The 19,077-nt window shown below is 38.3% G+C and overlaps 1 protein-coding gene across 28 annotated transcripts in view; it reads left to right on the top strand.

Annotated features, from left to right (window-relative positions):
• LMO7 (LIM domain 7) overlaps window positions 1–16,018 on the top strand; it is a 131,310-nt gene extending 115,292 nt beyond the window's left edge. For 21 of the 28 annotated variants that reach the window (XM_064408546.1, XM_064408536.1, XM_064408555.1 and 18 more), the window contains 11 exons: window positions 1,069–1,161; window positions 2,500–2,897; window positions 4,572–4,637; window positions 4,967–5,032; window positions 6,700–6,752; window positions 8,341–8,560; window positions 9,437–9,709; window positions 11,032–11,140; window positions 12,867–12,969; window positions 13,472–13,518; window positions 15,278–16,018. In XM_064408546.1, the coding sequence (XP_064264616.1) occupies window positions 1,069–1,161; window positions 2,500–2,897; window positions 4,572–4,637; window positions 4,967–5,032; window positions 6,700–6,752; window positions 8,341–8,560; window positions 9,437–9,709; window positions 11,032–11,140; window positions 12,867–12,969; window positions 13,472–13,515 (1,425 nt within the window). In that variant the 3' untranslated portion in view covers window positions 13,516–13,518; window positions 15,278–16,018. The remainder of the gene's footprint in view (window positions 1–1,068; window positions 1,162–2,499; window positions 2,898–4,571; window positions 4,638–4,966; window positions 5,033–6,699; window positions 6,753–8,340; window positions 8,561–9,436; window positions 9,710–11,031; window positions 11,141–12,866; window positions 12,970–13,471; window positions 13,519–15,277) is intronic. The other 7 variants (XM_064408559.1, XM_064408557.1, XM_064408535.1 and 4 more) reach the window with 4 other exon arrangements.
• Window positions 16,019–19,077: the final 3,059 nt, after the last annotated feature.

Here is a 19,077-nt window from a genome sequence, read left to right as displayed (position 1 = left end):
AATATTGATTGTATTTTTTCCCCTTAAGGAAATTGCCTCTAGCCTGACTTTTACCTTCAATTAGTGATACTGCCTTATATTCATATATGTAGAGGAGGTAGCCAGTACCTACCTGCTAGAATCCTGTCGTTTAGCAATCAGCTAATCAGTTGGAATAATCTGGCTCCCAGGACCTCTGAGTCAGGAAGCTGAATCTGCTAATGCCAAAGCACCTTGATAACCTCTAGCTAGAACTGGAGGTGGTGTTGCAGAGGGAAGGGGCATTGTTTGTAGTCTTAGGATAGCACAAAAAACCGAAGCGTACATTTCTGCAAAGAGCTCAGCCCAGTGAAGTGTAACCATGCTCAGAGACACATCTCTGCAAATTAAATTAAAGTTTGTTGTCTGAAGTCTGTTGGCTAGGAGAGACATCAGTGAATACAATTTATTCTGCACAAGCCCTCTTTGGCTGTATTCAGCAGAAAACTGTGATGTCAAAATGCAAGCATATTTTGCTTTTCCCAAGATAAAAGTGGTGACTGACAAAACCACCAAAACATTTACCATGTGCTTTAAGCAATGCCTGATATTGCTTTCGTACCAAATCAAAAGTCAAAAGACAAATTTCAAGGTCAAGAAATTGGGTTTTGTTTAAGGTAACATTTCAAAAGAATGAGAGATCTTGCTCACTATTTCACTTAGTGATTTCTTTATACTTACCATATTAATGTGCCTAATTCCAAGTTAAATACAACCACTGTGTTTTTCCTGAAATACCTTAGATAGCTGAGGTTTTTTTGTTCAAATGGTAACTAAAGTGGGGGACAGGGACTATGAGGTTGACTTTTGTGAGACTTAGCATGTAATAAGCCTGGAGTCTCAAAAATCAATTACAGAACTCCTTTGGATGGTATTTGAGCCAGTATTTAATTTGTGGCAGACCTAATGTTCTAGTGGAGCTCAGGGTTCTTTTTTGTCTGGTCTGTGTGGTCTGTTAAAAAAACACATTAAATTCCAGTGTACATTTAAATAAAAGTAAAAAATACCATGTTTCTTATTTGCTTGTTTAACTTCAATCTAACCTAACAGGAGAAATACCAACGAGAACAAGAGAAACTGAGGGAAGAATGGCTACGAGCTAAGCAAGAAGCAGAAAAAGAGAGCTCCAAGTATTTTGATGAGGTAGGCTGTGAATAAAACTTTGCTGACTAGTTTCATCAGGGCTTTTTTTCTCTTATACTAGATGCATGCAAACAGGCAAAATATTAGGGATTTTTATGTAATTTATCTTCTCATTTTGGGAAATAAATTGTTGTCTATGTCTTGGTAGAAAGAGATTGCAAAAATGGGATGGAAAGAGTAGGTGGGATGTATTGAGATATGCTGAATTTGTGTCTTTTCCTTATTAGCTGGTTAGGTAACTAACAGGAAGAATATGTTGGCAAAAAGTCACAGCATGTGTTAATTGTTGTGATCATAAATGGAGACTTTTGCTATTTATTTACCACCTGATGCTACTTGTTGGAGTTCTCCTTCAATACTTTATCAGGAAGCATGTTCATAGATGTCTGGCTTGTTACTGGCAGACAGTTCATCTGATAAATTTACATACCAAATCAACTTTAGATTTCCAGTTATCTATTTTAAAACACTGAATGTATGTAGTTTCTGTAGATGCTGACTTCTGTGGCTGTTGTTTATGGGAAGATGAACATATTTTTTCCTGAGTGTGGGAACTGTCTGAGGTATCTCTTCTCTACTGCTAAGTGCTGCTTCAGCCATCCAAACTAGATCAGTTGCATTTACACAGTCATGAATGAGTAGACCATAATTTAAGGCTTAGAACTTCAATAAGAAAGCTTTCTGAGCTGTTGGAGGACTTTGCTGTACAATAATCTAGACCATTTAATATTTTTTCTGTCATTAGAGGTTTTGATGGACCCATTATTTTCTTCCTGCAACTAAAACATCTTTTGACCACTGAAAGGCCTTTTCTCATTTTTGAGAAGAGTCATAGAGTGATAGGTCTGAGGCTTGACTTTGAAATGGTAGAAGAATGGAAGAGTGGAGATTCCTCCACATGAGGATTCATGTGAAATTCATCAGTCTGATATAGATTGCAGTGTATATCTTTGTGTACACACTCTTAAGCAGGTCTCAGGTTTCTAAGTCAAAACAGTAGGGAGAAACGCTGGGTATCATGGAAGGGTTTGTTTTCCATGGGTATTTAAGTTGGGAAGGGATGGCTTGACATGTAAGCGATACTTTGGAAAGCAGAATGTTTCACATAGTTGTGGCCATGCTGCCTGTGGTGCTTGCTAAGGCTGGTGTGTGGATTGAAGCTCTTGAATTAGGAGAATGTGAAACCAAACTGAGCCCTGCGTCTTGCACTGGAAGTGCTGGGGATGATTTTTATACATGCTTACCTTATAGAATAAATTACCTTTTCTGGGTGAGCAATCCATTTAAAAAACAGATCCCTTCCCTAAAAACATGATTCTTTAATTTTCTTTGCCTCAGGAGAAGACCGTTCTAACCCTAAATACAACATCCATCACTTCTCAGGCTTCACCTGTGTCCAGCTGGAGAGCAAGCCCTGAAGCAAATGCTCCCGAGGAGCCAGAACGAGATGGAGAAAACGAGCTGGCAGCAAGCTCGCTGCATGAGGAAGAGGGAAGGAGGAGGCTTCAGGAGGAACGGAGGATCCAGGAAGAAGCAACCAGGCATTTTGAGCAAGAGCAGGAGCTCCAAGAGCTGGAGCTGGAGAGACAACGTAAAGAGAGGGAGAAGCAGCACGCTGAGGAGCAGAGGCGGCAGGCAGAGATGGAGGAGCAGAGGCGGCAGGCAGAGATGGAGGAGCAGAGGCGGCAGGCAGAAAAGCAGAGGGAGGTGTCAGTGGAGGTGCCTCAGTACCAAAGGTGTGCACTTGTGCTAGGATGTACTTTCTCTTCCTTCTGCAAATTCAAATCCATTTCTTACGGGGCTGTGTCTGTCCTGAGTGTATAAGGATGTTCACGTGAGATTCGTGCTGCAATCAGTAGGTGCGAAATACTGTACCGTAGTCTTTCCTTCCAAAGACAGAAGGATCAGGCATAACACAAAGGCCTTTCCCAAGAATCAAGTGCTTTATTCCCTACTTCAGCTATTTTTTTAATGGGATGTGTAAGTACAGTAATTACAGCCAAATGAAAAAAGATCTGAAGGACTTGATGAGAAAATTTTGTAAGAATTATGCACAAGCCAGTGACTCAACTTGAGAGCCAGTGACTCAACATACAGGGCTTCCAGAAGAAATACCAAGTTAACACTTCTTCAACAAATGTGTGGCTGATTTTTACAGATTTGTCTCTCATTTTAATTCAACAGTGTAACAATAAAGCTTAATTGCAATTTAAGTACTGGGTTAGTTTGTCAGTGAGGGACATCGTGGTATATGAGTAAATGGTTACTTGCTTACATATCATAGCCTGCTAGAAATATCCACTACAGATATATTTGTTCCTCTCATTACCTTCTTCAGCAGCTTGATTTAAAAAACAATCAAACAAATCCCCACCTATTACTTCTCAAGTTTGTGTTCTTGCCCAGAAGTTTTCAGAGTACTGTTACAGGAGTTTAATCTGTCTGAGACCAATTGAACCAGTAACCTTTCATTATTTTGTCTCCATTTACCTTACTGCCTTGTGTATGACTTGTGGCTTCTCTTGAGGTTTTTCTCTTTTTCTTATGTAAGTAAAAAGAGATGACTGAAGAGAACACATGGTATCAAGTTAAGTCTTAGGAGAAAGTGGTATGATTTTTAAAAACTGCATATATTTGCAGAGGAGGTTGTAAGACCCAAAGTTACTTTAGTTAAATCTAAATGACTGCTGCTTGATATGCCTGCTGAGCAAAGCAGGCTGCAATGCTACAATGGCTGAACAGGTTCTTCCTGGCAGCAGAGCCAGGATAACTTTGCAATTTTAGCTTGTCCCAGTTGCAAGATGATAGAACTTTGTGTAGTAATTTATTGAGCTGAGGTAATATCTGCATATCTAAATCCCTGGTACATTCTTTAGTCCACAGGGATTTCATTGCTTCTGAGGTTGCTGCCAAAGGATGTGCTTTGCTAAACATGGGTGGTTTTGCTTAATAGTAAAGGAGCAAGTTCAGTGAAACTGGGCTTTAAAATATCTGGTGTTAAATATTTGCTATAAGATGATATCCAAAGATAAGACTTGAAATCTGAAACATCATATAAACACCTGCAAAGGCATGGTACTTCCTGCAAAGTACACTGAGGGAGGGGACAGTCAGCTAAAGAGTGTTGTCTGTGAAACTTCGTGAGTTTGTGAACTGCACCTGTACACTCTTCTGCAATAAAAATATAATTTTTAGAGAACTGCTGTGCTTTGATAAAATTTTCCTACTGGTTTTGAAATGGCTGAGATAATCACTATTGTATACTGATGCTTGTAGTTTTTGCAGCACCTTCATCTTTGGGATTCTTTTAACACATCTGAACTTTCTCAGTTTTTTCTGGGGATACTTAGTGTTTGCTCAATTTCTAGAATTTTATTTTAATATGTATTTTATCTTTATTTTGCTTCTAGACATTACGAGCGCTATGAAGTATCTAAAACAATAGAGGAACGAGCTGGCCATCCTCTCATTGATAGGTAGTAAGAAATTGAATCAATACATAGTTGAAACATCTTTAGCAATAACCATTCTGGCATGCTTATGTCTGGTTTCCTTGTCACTTCACAAAATGTAATTTCAGGCAGTTTTTCTGACAACTCTTCTTTTTCTGCCTTCTTTTATCAGTTGTATTTCTGACTGTTAAATTAAGACTCCTTAGAACTTTACTTGTTTGGGGGGTGGTTAATTTAAACTGGGGGTTTTTTCCCCTTAAGGATCTATTTTGAATATTTCCCTTAGGAACTATTTATGTCTATTTGTGTCTTTTTCTTTATGTGAACATAATGTTTCTTTTTTTTCCCAACAGGCATTATGAGCGTTACGAAGTTTCTAAAACCATTGAGGAGCAGCCTGGCCAGTCATTTGTTGACAGGTATGTCTGTTATTGAATCTCAACACCACTGTAACATCACCATTTCTTTGTCAGAAAACTTAAAGTCTAAATAAATTCACTAATTCTAGTGAACTTCAGTCACAGCAGCTAAAAGGATACATTGGATTGCTGCTGTGTTTTGCAGTTTTTATGGCATGTTTTCATATTTAAAAAACAAGAGGCCAAACTTTTGTCAAATTATACACTGTGTTGTAAGCAACAGTTAGTCAGTGGGATTCCATGGGGAGAAACAAAACTGTGAGGAGGTAAATATGTGGGTGGTACTAAACTTACCTGGCTGGAAAACAATTTCAGATTTCTTGTGGTTGTGTCATAACATGCTCTACAAACTAAGGTGCAGTCATCTCAATTCGGGTTGTGCAACTTGAGAGAGTAAACAAGAAGGGAAGTGAGAGGCAGCAGCAGGATATTTATCAAGGCGACAGTGCATGTTACTCCTGTAATTTACACAAGTTAATTTTAAGGTACAATCTCTTGCTTTACAAATTAAGCCTTTGTTTTGCATTGCATCTTACAGTAGTTCTGAAAGATGACTTCTGCTGTGTATTTGATCACTTCTTGTAGTTGAAGTGAGCATACCTCTCTTATATAAAGAGGAACTCCAAAAATTACAAGGTACATTTAATGGATCTGTTACTAACAGAAGATCTAGATCTAACTTCAGAAGGAGCATGCACTAAATAGTTACATCTTGGATATAGGTGTGAGGAGGACACTGTTTTTTCTTCACTACAGGCAGCTGTGAGAGTATTCCATCTTCTTAAATAGATAATAAAACAGGTCCACACCATAGGACAGACAGTAAGAATTTAAGGAAGCAAGATGTGATGAAGTTTATGCTTCATTTATCTCCACATAAAGAACAAGATTCTTTCAAAATGTGGCTGTGCAGCCAATGCTGTATGTGTAAAAACATTAATGTAGCAGCTTTGAGTTAGGACCAAAGGATTTCCTTTAAAATCCTTTGTGAGTTATTTTAAACTAAAACATTGGCTGTACTACTTGAGACTAATAATACAGCAGAGGTGTTGCTGAAGCTTCTGCTCTATACTGTCAGAAAACAAACTTTTTGGATTTGTCTTCCTGTATATGGCCTTTGTTGAATGCCATTTCTTGGCTAAAACTCATTAAAAATTATGCTTCTATGTATAATCAGTGGACAGTAATTTTTTCCAAAAACAATCTGCATGCAGGGTTTTGAGAAGGTGTTACAGTGTAGCAACAGTGCTGAAGTATGATTTCAGTTTGTCATTAAGCCAAATAAATTGTAAATCTGCTCTGAAAGTTCTCACTTCTTTGTCTGACTGTAGTCTCCACAAAGCTTCCATAGGGAAGGATTTGGTTTTTTATATGTTTTTTTGGAACAACTACAATGATCAGTTCCTTATACCTGAAGCACTGACTACTTTCAGTACAAAATTTTAACTTTTAATTGGTGATTGTCTATTGAGATCTAAATATAGACTTTTTTTCCCCTTAGTATCCTCTTGATCATTAGTTATTTTTTGCCTCTTGTTTTAAGTATAGCATAAATGGTTGATGGGCGGAATGGTGAAAAAAAGAGGACTGGTTTTATCATCTGCAATGATAAGAGCTTTGTCTGTAATGAGGTCTTATAATTAAGACAGATGTTTTTATATCCTTAGGAATAAGTCAAAGTCAACAACAGAACTGAATGAATTCAACACAATCAGAAATGGTAAGTACTGTATAATTTCCATTATATTTAATTATTTTTGGCAGGTAGAGAAGGAGTAAAGTAGGAGGAAAAAAAGTGTGCATATAGTCATCCTAAGAAAATTAATTTTTAGAGTGTTTTTTGGTAGCTGCATTGTGAATTCATACTGTGCCCCAATTTAAAGAACCTTCAACAGCAAGACGAAGATCATACAGTCAACATAAAAGCTGAGGACAAATATGATGAACTACCCTATTGAAGACAGTGATTACCAATGGCTCTTAGATGCCTAAATTTTAACATGAGATTTTTACATGAGATAAGATCAATCCTGCAGTTATATCATTGAAGATATGTGTAGTTTTGATGCATTGACTCTGTCAACAACAACAAAAAGCTGCACATACCAAGATGATGAATGTATTTAATGCAACTTTTTGTCTTCTTAATTTCAGTTAGTGTAGTAATAACAGAGCAAGAAGTCAGCTCTTGATATGTCAAATGGCTTGTGTCCTGGACTCCAGTTCAGTTATATTACTTTGTTTATATTAGAAGAATTCTGTGCAAAGCAAACAAACCAATTTTATAAATATGTTGCAGTCAAAAATGCCTGCAAGGTACTTTTGTGTCTAAAACACAGTTTAAAAAAGTAATCAAAGAAAGTAGATGTATTAGGGGATATATTGCAGATTAAAAATGTTGCTTTCCTACATTAAAACACTGTCATTGAAACTAAAGAGAAAGTAAACTTCCACAGTATTTTACAATGATAATCAATACCATTAAATCCAAGAACAAATCTACAGTCAGAGCACCATTTAAAAGGATTGAAATTTCAATTAAATGACTTATTGCTGAGTAATTTTCTTAATTGTTTTTACTATAAAGAATATGTACTGGATTTAGGAAATAAAAAATTGTTGCCTTGTGATATGTCAACACCTATTGGAGAAAGGTTGCTTCTTTGTTTCCCCTTCCAAATTTGCAAAGGCCATCTATACCATAAATTTCATTTCAACTCAGTAGTTAACACATAATCCAAATAACTGAAAGATTTCCCTCTCCCCTTTGTATCTATATAAAGATACAATAAAAGCAATATAAAGCAGTGTTTTTAGTGCCTTGAAGAAAGAGAGAGAGAGAGAAAGAAAGAAAGAAGGATAAATTCTTGTAAACAGAGACAACTTGCAGAAGAAAAGAGTATGAACTCTTGAAGAGAAAGAATGTATCCCATTAATTAATGATGTACTTTGCATGTGGTTCAGTTTGTATTGGAGGAAGAGTCCAAATTATGGCTCTAAACGAGACGATACCCTTTTAAAAAGAGGGGTGTGTACACACTAATGTCTATGCATATACACTTAGGAAGTGAAGGAGAATGTATTTAAATAAGCATTATGTGAAAGGCTACATTAATGGAAAGACAAACAAAAAATTTCAGGAATGTTGTATTGGTAAGTTTTACTCAGCTGTAAAAGGGAACTGGAATAACTTGTGAATGGAGTGATGAACAACAGCTCTTGGAATTATAGCCAGAGTGCTGACAGGACGATAGCTGCTTCTGTGCCCTGAGGTGTCAGGCTGATATTTGCACGTGTTGCCTGCACAGGTACCCAGAGCAAGTATTCGGAGAGGTCCTGGAACATGGGTGAGTCACAGAAGAAGTCTCAGAAGGAGCAAAACCTGTCTGCAGCAGAGTTGGAGAGACAGCAAATCCTTCAGGAAATGAGAAAGAAAACATCTCTACACACGGACAGCAGCTGGATTAGGCAGCGCAGTGCCAGTATACATAAGGAACCCGTTAGTCTGTACAGCAGTAGTATGAGGAGGTAGGAATCTCATTAAATATTAACTGTGTCTCTCATCATACATTTTTTTGGTTATTCTGAACTTTAGCCTATATTAAAGAGCATAGAAGCAAATTGAGTCTGTGAAATGCCGTAAGGTGGACAGCATAGCAGCACAGATAGAAGGCAGCTGTATTACACCTGGGATTGAATGGGTTTTTTTGCAAGTAAGGAATGTGGATGTGACCTGTAAATAACTCAGCTGCTTGTTTCTTGGTTGGTATAGCAGCAATGGAAATCAATAACGTGCCTTGTCATCAGCAGACGCATTTCAGAATATCAGCATGGCAACCTGGTTTGGAAGTGAATTATTGTGGTGAATTATACTTTTTTCAACACAGAAATATGTCATAAAGTTTGCATAGTTTATTTTTGCTTTATTTAATGTATGAATGTTGGATTTGTCACTTAGGAAACAGCTGAGTTATCAGTCAGGAGAGTGTTTGATTATTGGGCAAACACGTTGTACCTGGGTGATGCTGTCCAGTCTGGGTGGATTGTTATTTTTGATCTGGTATCCCTTGGAGAAAACATAAACAAAGCTGATATCTGAGGTCTGTTGCTGCACTGTGGATTTTGATACAGTTCACCCTGATAAGGCTGCAGTGAAGTGTTTTGCTTTTGCCTCGCCTGGTTTTTACCATGAGAACTATGCCTGTATACAAAGGATAATTTATCAGTCATACATTTAAATCTGTGCATGAAGAATATTGCTCAGGGTGATCAAACAAACCTATTAATCCCAGAAAATATGAAAAACGCGAGATTAATGGCTTTCTCTTAAAAAAGTCGGGATATAGCTCTGCTGCTCCATCTGTACTGCCATTTACATTTGAGGTGCTTGTATCTCTGTTACAGAGGGGAGTCTTTGGACAATCTTGATTCTTCAGGAATTAGGTCATGGAGGCACCACTCATGGCTGAACCAGTCTGCATCCTCTTCATCTCTATCTTCTAGTCAAGATTTTAGTCGCCCGGTGTCCACTTCAAACCGAGCCTACATGTGCACTCCTTCCTCCAGCAAAGCACCTCCTGTGGCCACCTCTGCAAGAGCCCCCTCCACATCACAGACAGCTCCCAGGGCTCAGTCTCCCCTCTCTGCTTCCCAGTCAGGGTCCCAGACACGCAGCAGGTGAGTGGGTGCCCATTTTCTGGGAAGATAAAAATGTTGGACAGCACTAAAAGGCAGACTTTTTGTATGTGCTGGACTTGCAGTATTCTTGCCCATAGCATTGATTAACAAGTATGGAGTTTTCTAGCTGGAGGGGACAGTGGAAGTACAGGCTGGTTTTACCTCCTTGCTCCAGTCACTCAGAAAATTCCGCAGGTTTGTCATCACTGCTTGACATTGGTTAAAAAAACAAAGGAACTTCAATAATCAATCTGCAGTCTCCAAGCTGTGTGTTGGTTACCAAAATGATTAGCAAAAGCCTGTTCCAGATGGCATTTCTGACATTTATTTTCCCTTGGTTTGTTTTAACAAAAGATTCCTGAAACCCACGCTTTATGACCCTCATCTTGGTCTCTCCTCCTCACTTCCTGGCATGTGGTCAATATCATCTTGAGGAGCACTCAGGAATGCTCATAACCCATGACCCTGGAGAATTACAGAGTAGGATGTTGATTTTAATCTAGGAGGAGAAAGCAAGAATTGCAACATATTTTGAAACAAAAGTGGAATTCAGCTGTGGTAGGGTAGATAACTCTGCTGTTTTATGTACTTAAAACATTTTAAAAATACCTTGGGATAGTACTCCAGAGAATCATCCCACACAGAATTGCATGTGTTATAAATAACAACAGTGAACACTACTTCACTAGCTCTTACACTCTCAGGCACTTAGTGATAAATTGACCCCATTATTATTTTTTTAGGCTAGACTTTTATGTTCTTTATGATGTAAGAATATTACCTTCTTAACCATATTTGCTTATTTGTTCTCACTTCCATTTGCTAACACCTTGGTAGATCTATGGAAACTGACCTCCATATGGTTTACATTCAAAGAGTTAACATAATATTTTATCTCCAGGACTAGCCTTCTTTTATCTAACAAGGTGCAGATGGTGGAACTTGGAAGGGGTGCTTGCTAAAACTTAGCCTTCTGGATAGTTCCCTGCAACTAAGAAGGCAGGAGCACAAAACCTTTGTTCTTACACTCCAAACTTAACAGTACACTTTTTATTTGTAGAAGGTATTTTATACAATGAAATATGTGCCAAGAATGTCACAGAATTTCTTAACTTGTTCCTATGTAAATTTGATGTATAATACTTCAGCTTTCCATGGCTTTCAGTTCTATTCTAAATAATATTAATTTTTAGTTTACTTTCCCGAAGCAGTCCAGTTTTTGCCCATGTGTTTTTTTTTTAATCTCAAAAAGTATTTGATAAATCTTCTTTGTCTTTTAAACATTTTCAAGCTGGTTTTAAGGTTTTTCATTCTATATTTAGGTCAGTCAGTGGGAAGAAAATCTGTTCATACTGTAATAACATTCTGGGCAAAGGAGCAGCCATGATCATTGAGTCTCTTGGTCTTTGTTATCATTTACATTGCTTTAAGGTGAGAGCTGGGAGTCACATCGTGAAGGAACAGGAACTAATCAGGAGCACGCATGGCTACTCAGTGTTATGCTCACAGGGGTTCTTACTAATCACCTGCTTTGCCTTCTACTCTTGACAGCGTGGTGCATGCATATTTCCATGAGGCAGTCCCATTTGCAGGCATTTAGCACTCAACTCTAGAAGTGTTTCTTAAATTCCAGAGGTAACATGTAGGACTTTGAAAAGCAAGATGAGCACATGGACTGTGAGATCAAAGATTTCCTTCTTTGAATAGGTGGCAAAATATTGGAAAATGCTGAACCACTTCTCACAGAGGAAGCAGCTCCTCTTAAAAAAAATAAAAATCTCTGCCTGGACCCTGGCAATTAAATAATTTAAGATGACCCATCCTTTCTAAGTTAACCTTAGAAGACAGTGTTCATGTGCTATTTTCCAAGTGAAGGCATGTTGGAAGAGTTCAAAGTGGCAGGATAAAACCCAGAAAAAAACCAAAAAGGTGTCTTTAATGCTTCTCAGACCTAGTCACCTATTAAGTGTACTAGCTCATGCCCTGAGACCTGGACCTACCTACATGATTTCCCCTCAGCTTGGGGCATTTACAGAGCTGAAAGAATAAGTATTTGCCTGCAAAAGACAGCAAAGCAGTCCCATTCCCCTGCCCTCAGTTCAGATGTGGAATTAGACTATGACTTGGAGGTGCTGTTGGACCCTACTTCTTCCCTGACTCCAAGAAAGAGATTTCTGTGCCTAGTTCAGAACACTTGTCTTCTGTGGCCAGCTCAAGTGCATCGCCTGCAGTATTGCTAGGGATTGACTCCAAGCTCTTCCTTTTTCTGCCTCCCTGAGCAGGAGAGACAGGACCAATCCATAGTGATCAGTTGTCATTCCCTTTTCTGCAGGACATGTATTCTGTGTGAGACAATCCACCTGTAGCTTATAACCTCCATAAGAAAATGCCAAGTTTCTGTTTTTCAAATTTCTGAAAATTAATGAGCTGTTGAACAGACTGCCATCCAAAAGATTCATTACTTGGTTAAGCAAGGAAACTATCTGTCCTTCATAAATTCAGTAAGGGGAGTATTATGTTTTGGATTACATTCTTTCCAGATGTGGTCCATATTCACAGCAAGTACATGTTTAGCTACCGTAGCTAAATAGTTTAGTGTTAGCATGGCATTGGTCAAGCCTCTTATGTGTTTATGCAAGAAAAATTAAATCAGCCCCATTTCTCCAAATCAGAACTTGTTTCGATGATGCAAACCCAGGAAATTGGGAGTGCCTGAGTATTTTCTGCTTTGAGTGCCAGGGGACTGAGGACACCAGCAGCATGTAGTGCCACATGGAAATCTGCAAGTAGCACACCCAGGTGTTCTGTGCCAAAATTCCTGTTGCCATCTAAAGAACAAAATTTATTTTTGTGCCAAAGCAGTTTTAGTTTTCAGAGAAACCAAAGTTCAAATTAGATTAAATGAACTAATCTCTAAAAACCGTCTGCTTTATGTTTGCTTACTTGGTGTATCTCTGCTATTCATTGTCCCGTCGTCGCCTTACAATACTTCCTCAGGGTTGGTTGCATTTTGATCTACTAATCGTTGTACATTTGCTTCTAGTGATTGTGGGGTTATGGTTCAGGCTTTGTTGAGCTTAATCTGAGCTGCTTTTGAACAGCATTTTTGTTTCTTAGTATTTTGGAAGGAGTTGCTAATTATTCATGTGTGATACAGTGTGTTGCCTGTGGATGCGACCTTGGTGGATCCCGCTCTGGAGCTGAAGTCAGGATCCGAAACAACAAACTCTTCTGCAACGACTGCTATATCAGATTTAAAAGTAAGGCAATCCAACTGCAGTGTGCATGACTGTAGTTCTTTGTGCTGTACAACCTCAAGTGTTTGCACAGCTGAGCCACTTGATAGCTTTCAAGTTTAGCTTTAAATTAGCAAATAGGTTCAGCAAGGTTTGATTGCCAGTTTCTGTCTTTTTTAGGGTAGTCATTCCTAACTTCTAACTCACTGGTAGCTGATTTTACCAAGTTGTTATTATGCAGTTTCAAGCAAACAGCATGGTATAGTCATCTTCCTTCCTTTATAGATCTTAAAGTGGTGTCAAGGAGCTGTCAGGTGCTAAATGGGCTTTTCTTGATAACAGAGAAGCCTTTTTGAAAAAGTGTCTACATTTTCTTAAAAAGTAAGCTGAAATAGGTATTTAATTCAGTCCTAATGCATACCTGGAAAGCAATTAGTTTATCTTGTGCAGGTGGCACAAATGCTGGTTTCTTTTTATGATGCTATTATTATTGGAATTATAGGTCTGTAATTGGTTATTCATTTAGGTACAAGTTCAGGAGGAATTGATTTATTTACAGATCTTAATTAAAAGGTGCAGTATAATTTTTTTCCTTCTTATGGTTTGCAGACTTCTGATTTACTGGAGCATGATGTTAAGGCTTTGTATAGTGGTATTTAGGTCTTTTTTTCTGCTGTCATAGATGATGGTAGACAACTTCCTAATTTTGATAAGTGTCAGGAGTTTCATACAGCTCTTTTTTTTTATGTAGCAAATGTGAAATTCTATAGGATGATAAAAATCCAGGAAGGGAAATAATTTCTGAATTACTTCCTGGGAAAAATGTCCGTGTTTCTTTATGAGCCTGGCACATTTTTCTCATATTGGAAGGCAGTGAAGGGAACAGGATATTCATGCTACAGTGTTTGAGCAGGAACTGGGCAGCTGCTGGCTGTGAAACCTAGCTCAGGAAAAGAGAAGCTCTGCATCTGATGCTGTTGCTGTTTGCAGGCTCTTTTTGACTTCCATGAAGAGAAGTCACAGAGGTGATGATGTGGTACTCGAGCTAAAACCAGAAAGCGCAACACCTCGTGAGGGTAATAGCGCATTCACAGAGGCTAATGTGGTCAGTGGAAGGAGGAAGAGAATCACTCCCTTCCATCTGGAGGTGATCCAGGGCACTGGGTCAAACCATATCTAATTTAAAGTTTGGAGAATGTATCTTCTTGTTGATGACAAGATGACACTGAAGTGACTGTGTTCCTATTTGAAGCACTCAGATGTGTGAGATTCACTCTGGAGCTTGCTCACGTTATTTTTTTTCTCTGTCTTTTCTTTTGGGGGGAAATATTGCTGGGTGAGTTGGATAAATAATTTTATTATGGATGAATTGCTATTTAGTCTCTCTTTGACGTTACAGCCCATAAAGTCACAGCAGTGCCTTTCAGAAGCAGAGCTGATCTGTGAGGAAACGTTTCTATTCCCTTCCCTTCAGACTGCATCTACTTGGGCCAGTGGGCACCTCAAAACATAATTCTATGAGATACAAGTAAAATCAGGAGTTGTAAGAACTTGTAGGTACAGAACACAGTATTCAAATTAGTTATTAGTAATTGAAATCAGCTATTTGAATAATACAAAACCCAGCTATGCAATTACTGCAGTGAAAATGCATTGAGAGGACCGTACTGGCCTATGATGCGAGATCCTGTGTTTTGCAGTTGGCATTTGACATCAACCTGGCTAATTATTTGTTAGTTTGGAATGTGAGCATGTTGGCTAAAAGGTTTGATAAACTGTAGGGTTATTAATGTTCATTTTGCAATTTTATGTAATTTTATGTGATATTTTTGCACATTTTTGTATTAGTTCTGTGGTTTAAACTTGGAACATTCTAGTGAAACACCACTGTATTGGCAGATACCTACACAGAGGTATGCAGAGAGGATAAAAAAGTTCTTTATAGTATTATAGTAATTTAGCAAATTTTAATTTCATTATTGAAGGGTAAATTTAGAGAAACTATCACTCTGTGCTAATACTAAAAATTAATAAATTTAAAATAATTCTTAAGAATTTGGTAAGGTGCATGTTCTGTGGAATATGACTTGGCCTGAAATACTTGCAGTGCTATAATTGGATTAAATTCAAATTTGTATTGTTCATTAAATTTGGATTGCTTGATTCAGAATGCATACATTAGTGTGTTACCATTTTCAATAAGTATTTGAAACTTCAAAATGTTTTTTTTACTATTAAGTGACTATTTTAAACTTTAAAATGTTAATTGTTGTCACAAAAGTTCTTCAGTAACTAGACTTTACTTACAGTTTCTTTTGTCTCTCCCTAACAGCTGGACAACCAACCTCCATGTGAAGCAAATGAAGATATGAAACCACTGTTGCAGATACAAGAAGAGGTGATTGCTGCTGATGTAGATCTATAAATATATATATTGTGTGTGTGGTTTTTTTCTAAGAGTAACTCTTGCTTGTCTAGTCTTCATAGCAATACCTTGTATTCTTCATGTAACTATTTTTATTTATAAGAAAGTAATTGCAGTAAGAAAATAGCTGAGAAAAATGCTTTCACATTTTCAGCTTCAAGTACTGAGAGCACAAGAGAGAATAAGTATATTTTCAGTAATAACTTCAAAATATTTTTGAGGCTTATAATCAACTAGTTGACTTTCCAATGGTATATGAAGAGGGTATTTTGTTTCTAAGCTCTTGAAATGAGCATTAGAGAAATAGCTAATATAAATATATATTTGCAATTGCTGTCTTTATTTTTGACATATACTGAAAGTGAATTCTCTAGGTTAATATGAAGCTGCATTTAAATGCACACAAATGTGTTTGCTTTCTATATGCTGGTTTCTAAAATTATGTGCTTTTTTGAAACCTAAATACAAAGAATAATCTCAGAATTTGCTCAGTGGTGTTGGCATAATATTCTGTGGAATCCATTTAAGAGAGAGCATTTTCTTTTCCTGTTTGGAAATGTAACTATCACTCTTTCCTCTGCAAATTGAGTGGAGAACGGTTGTTGAATTACCATATATTTGTAAATAAAAAATCGGATGTTGCATTTATTAGAAGTTTTTGTCCTTTCTGTTCAGCTAAAGATGTCTAAGGTTGTGTGTGGAAATATAAAATTGTTTGATTTTCATCTTGGGAAAAATATTTGTTCTGACAGGATTAAGTTGTTCACATAAATATATGCAAGAAAACAGTTCTTCCTTTTTTTCTCTCTTCCTTTGTAGTCAATGTCAAAGTCTGTGTACAGCTTTTTCATCAAACTCTTCATGCTCTTTCCCTTGAGTATTCAGTACCAGTGGTGAGACTATATGCCCATCCCTGAAAAAAAATTGAAAGAGGTGGATGTTCCTCAAAATTTCTCTGCTATTGCTAGTGCTAGAAATGAAATGCCAAAAATATTTTTGGGTTAGGTTCTGCTCCTCTTGAAAACACAGCTGGAATGTGCTCTATGTCTCAGTGGTGGCTTCCAAATTGTTCTGGACAGTGGCTTCCCCAAATCCTTTCATGCTTCGTTACATACCCTTCTGTGTCCATATCCTTGGAAGCAGTGAAAAAGCATAGGAAGTGCATCAGAGGAATTTGGGGGAGTGTTTTGTGGGTAAAACTGAGGAAGAGGAAGCTGACAGGTGTAGGAGGACTCTTGAGTGTGAGCTTGTATGTGGCACCATGAAGAGCTGCAGTGAGGCTGCAAAGCAGCTTGGGGTGCTCCTTGCTCTCAGGGGATTTTGCAGGGGGTGGTGTGTAGGGGAGCTCACAGACTGGGAAGAGAGATTGTGGCTGTGATAGCTGGGGCCACAAAGGGAGATTGTTCTGTTTTGGCATAGTGAGAGAACTTCACCTGTGCTCCTGTAATTTCTCCTGCTCGTAACTGAATGCTGCTTGCTGAATTACAAAGTGCCAAACATTATTTTTACTTTTTGCTTTAAAAATTATCATAAAAATCTAAAATGTCTCATTGGCCAAACTTGACTCTGCTTTTTGGTATTTAGTTAAAGACTGGTAAAGTGTTTAATTTGGTTTTTACTGTTGTGGTAAGTAATGACATGATAGACCACAGATGACAGCACTGCAATGTGAATACTCATCAAGTACAGACTATAGTGACACTGCCTGCTCAAAGAGCTCTCTAGAGTCCTCTCTGCTGCTTGTGGAAGAAGCTTGCTTCCCTAAATTCAGAATCTGATTTGGGTGCTGTGAAGGTCTGGCTTTCTGTTAAGGCACATACCTTGGATGAATATGTTGTGATGGCCCTCTACATGGTAGTTTTCAGACTTGCATTTATTGTAGACAAAATCTACAATAATGAACCAATGAACCACTGTTCTTCTGGCCCCCAAATTCCAGATACGTACAGTCTCCACTACCAGCCTTGAAGTACACCGAGAGAAACTTTTGTTTTGGTCACAAGTCAAAGATTCTCAGCTTCTAACCAACGAATTTATCTTAGCCTGTTCATCCCTCTGCCAGCACTGTGTTGTGCAGCAAAACTGTGAGAAAATTTAAGGATGGTGATGCTGTTTTTCGCATCTTGAGCCCAGTCTGTTTCCTGTCCATGGGAATCCTTTGGGCATGGAAATTGGTGGTGAAAAATGGAAGGAAAGCAAATCCAGCAGCCTGTGGTCTGCAATGCTGCCTGACTCATGTTCCACAGCCTGGAGTGGTATGCTCTAAGCCAGGCTGGCTTCTCCTAGATGGTGTCAAGTACTTCCATGCAGGTTCCAATTTCATCTTCCCACAAAATGTCTGCAAAAAGGCTGGGTTATTTCGTTAGCTTGCTTGTGCACAAATGAGTTGGTATTTCAAATTTAGTGGGCCTCAAAGAGCTGAAATTGAAACTTTTGAAGAGTTGAAGCTGAGTTTCCACCAAGCTCCTTCAAATCTGTGTGGTTAGATAGAAGGTAGGAGAATAGAGACAAGTAGTGAAGGTAATCTGGCCCCTAAGGAGTTACAGCTGTGCTAATTATCAAGCATTAAGAACAAGCCTGCCCTTAATAGGCCACAGCTGGATCCAGTTAAGAGGGGTATTATAAAAGAGCAGGTTGGCTGGTCGAGAGGGGAGATGGAGTTTGTTGGCTGTGGTGAGAAGGAGTCAGTGCCGTGAGGAGCTGCTCATGAGAAATCTCCGAGAAGGGACGGAACCTTTGATATAGGATAACAACAAATCTGCACTTGTTAATTCATAGTGGCAAATGTGAGTAACAAAAATTCCTTTGTCTCTTCCTTCTCTTGGAGGGGGACAGACAGAAAAGCCCATCTAATAAATATTGTATTTTTTCTGTTTTGATCCTTCCTGAAGTATTTAGAGCATGCTGGGCTCTCAAGTTCAGCAAACCTGGTTATTGACACAAGATGGCACTGTGGAAGTACACCTTGCACATTAAAAAGCCATTTCTGTGATTGTAATCTCATATAAAAGGGGTTGTGTTTTCTAAAAGGTGCTAAAGTTGTGATGTAAGAGAACTTTGTCTTAATCTTGGCCCTTTCTCCTCACCTGGCATCATGGAGGTGTGATATGCAAGTGAATCTGAGACATCTTCTTGGGCTCTTTTTGGTTTTGTTTGTTTTTTTTTTTCCTGTTTCATTTATTAGCTGCTGCTTAAAGCACCTCAAGGTAAGGATGATGGCTATGACAACAATTCCTGTGCAGAAAAATGAACTAGATGATTTCTAGTGGAGGTTTTTGCTGTATTTTGCTGGATTCTTTTTTAAGGTATTGTTCAAGGAAAGAAGAACCAATTGCTCTCCCTCAGTTCATCAGCTGCAGAATTGCCGTTTAAAGTTGCAGCCCTCAAATGCATGGGTGTACAGGAGAGCTGGAACTTTGCACTGCTGCTAAACTCTGAGTACATTTCAGGCTGTGTGCTCTGTTCAATACTCCCAGTGCAGGGTGCTGGTGAGAACATGTCCACTGTTAGCTGAGGTGTATGGCTGTCTAAGCTTCACTGACATCAGCAGTCATGCAGACTGTGACTCACATGTAGACACCTGCATTATTGCACACCTGTTTACTTAATACTTACTTATCTGGCTTTTAAAAAATCTGGAATTATTTGAGAACTCTTGAAATCTCCCCTCTCTTTAGGCTTGCAGGCAACTAATTGTAGTGTACATT

This window comes from Passer domesticus, chromosome 2, assembly GCF_036417665.1.
Source record: "Passer domesticus isolate bPasDom1 chromosome 2, bPasDom1.hap1, whole genome shotgun sequence".
In the NCBI taxonomy this organism is placed as follows: Eukaryota; Metazoa; Chordata; class Aves; order Passeriformes; family Passeridae; genus Passer; species Passer domesticus.
This window is presented reverse-complemented; position numbering and strand designations above follow the sequence as displayed.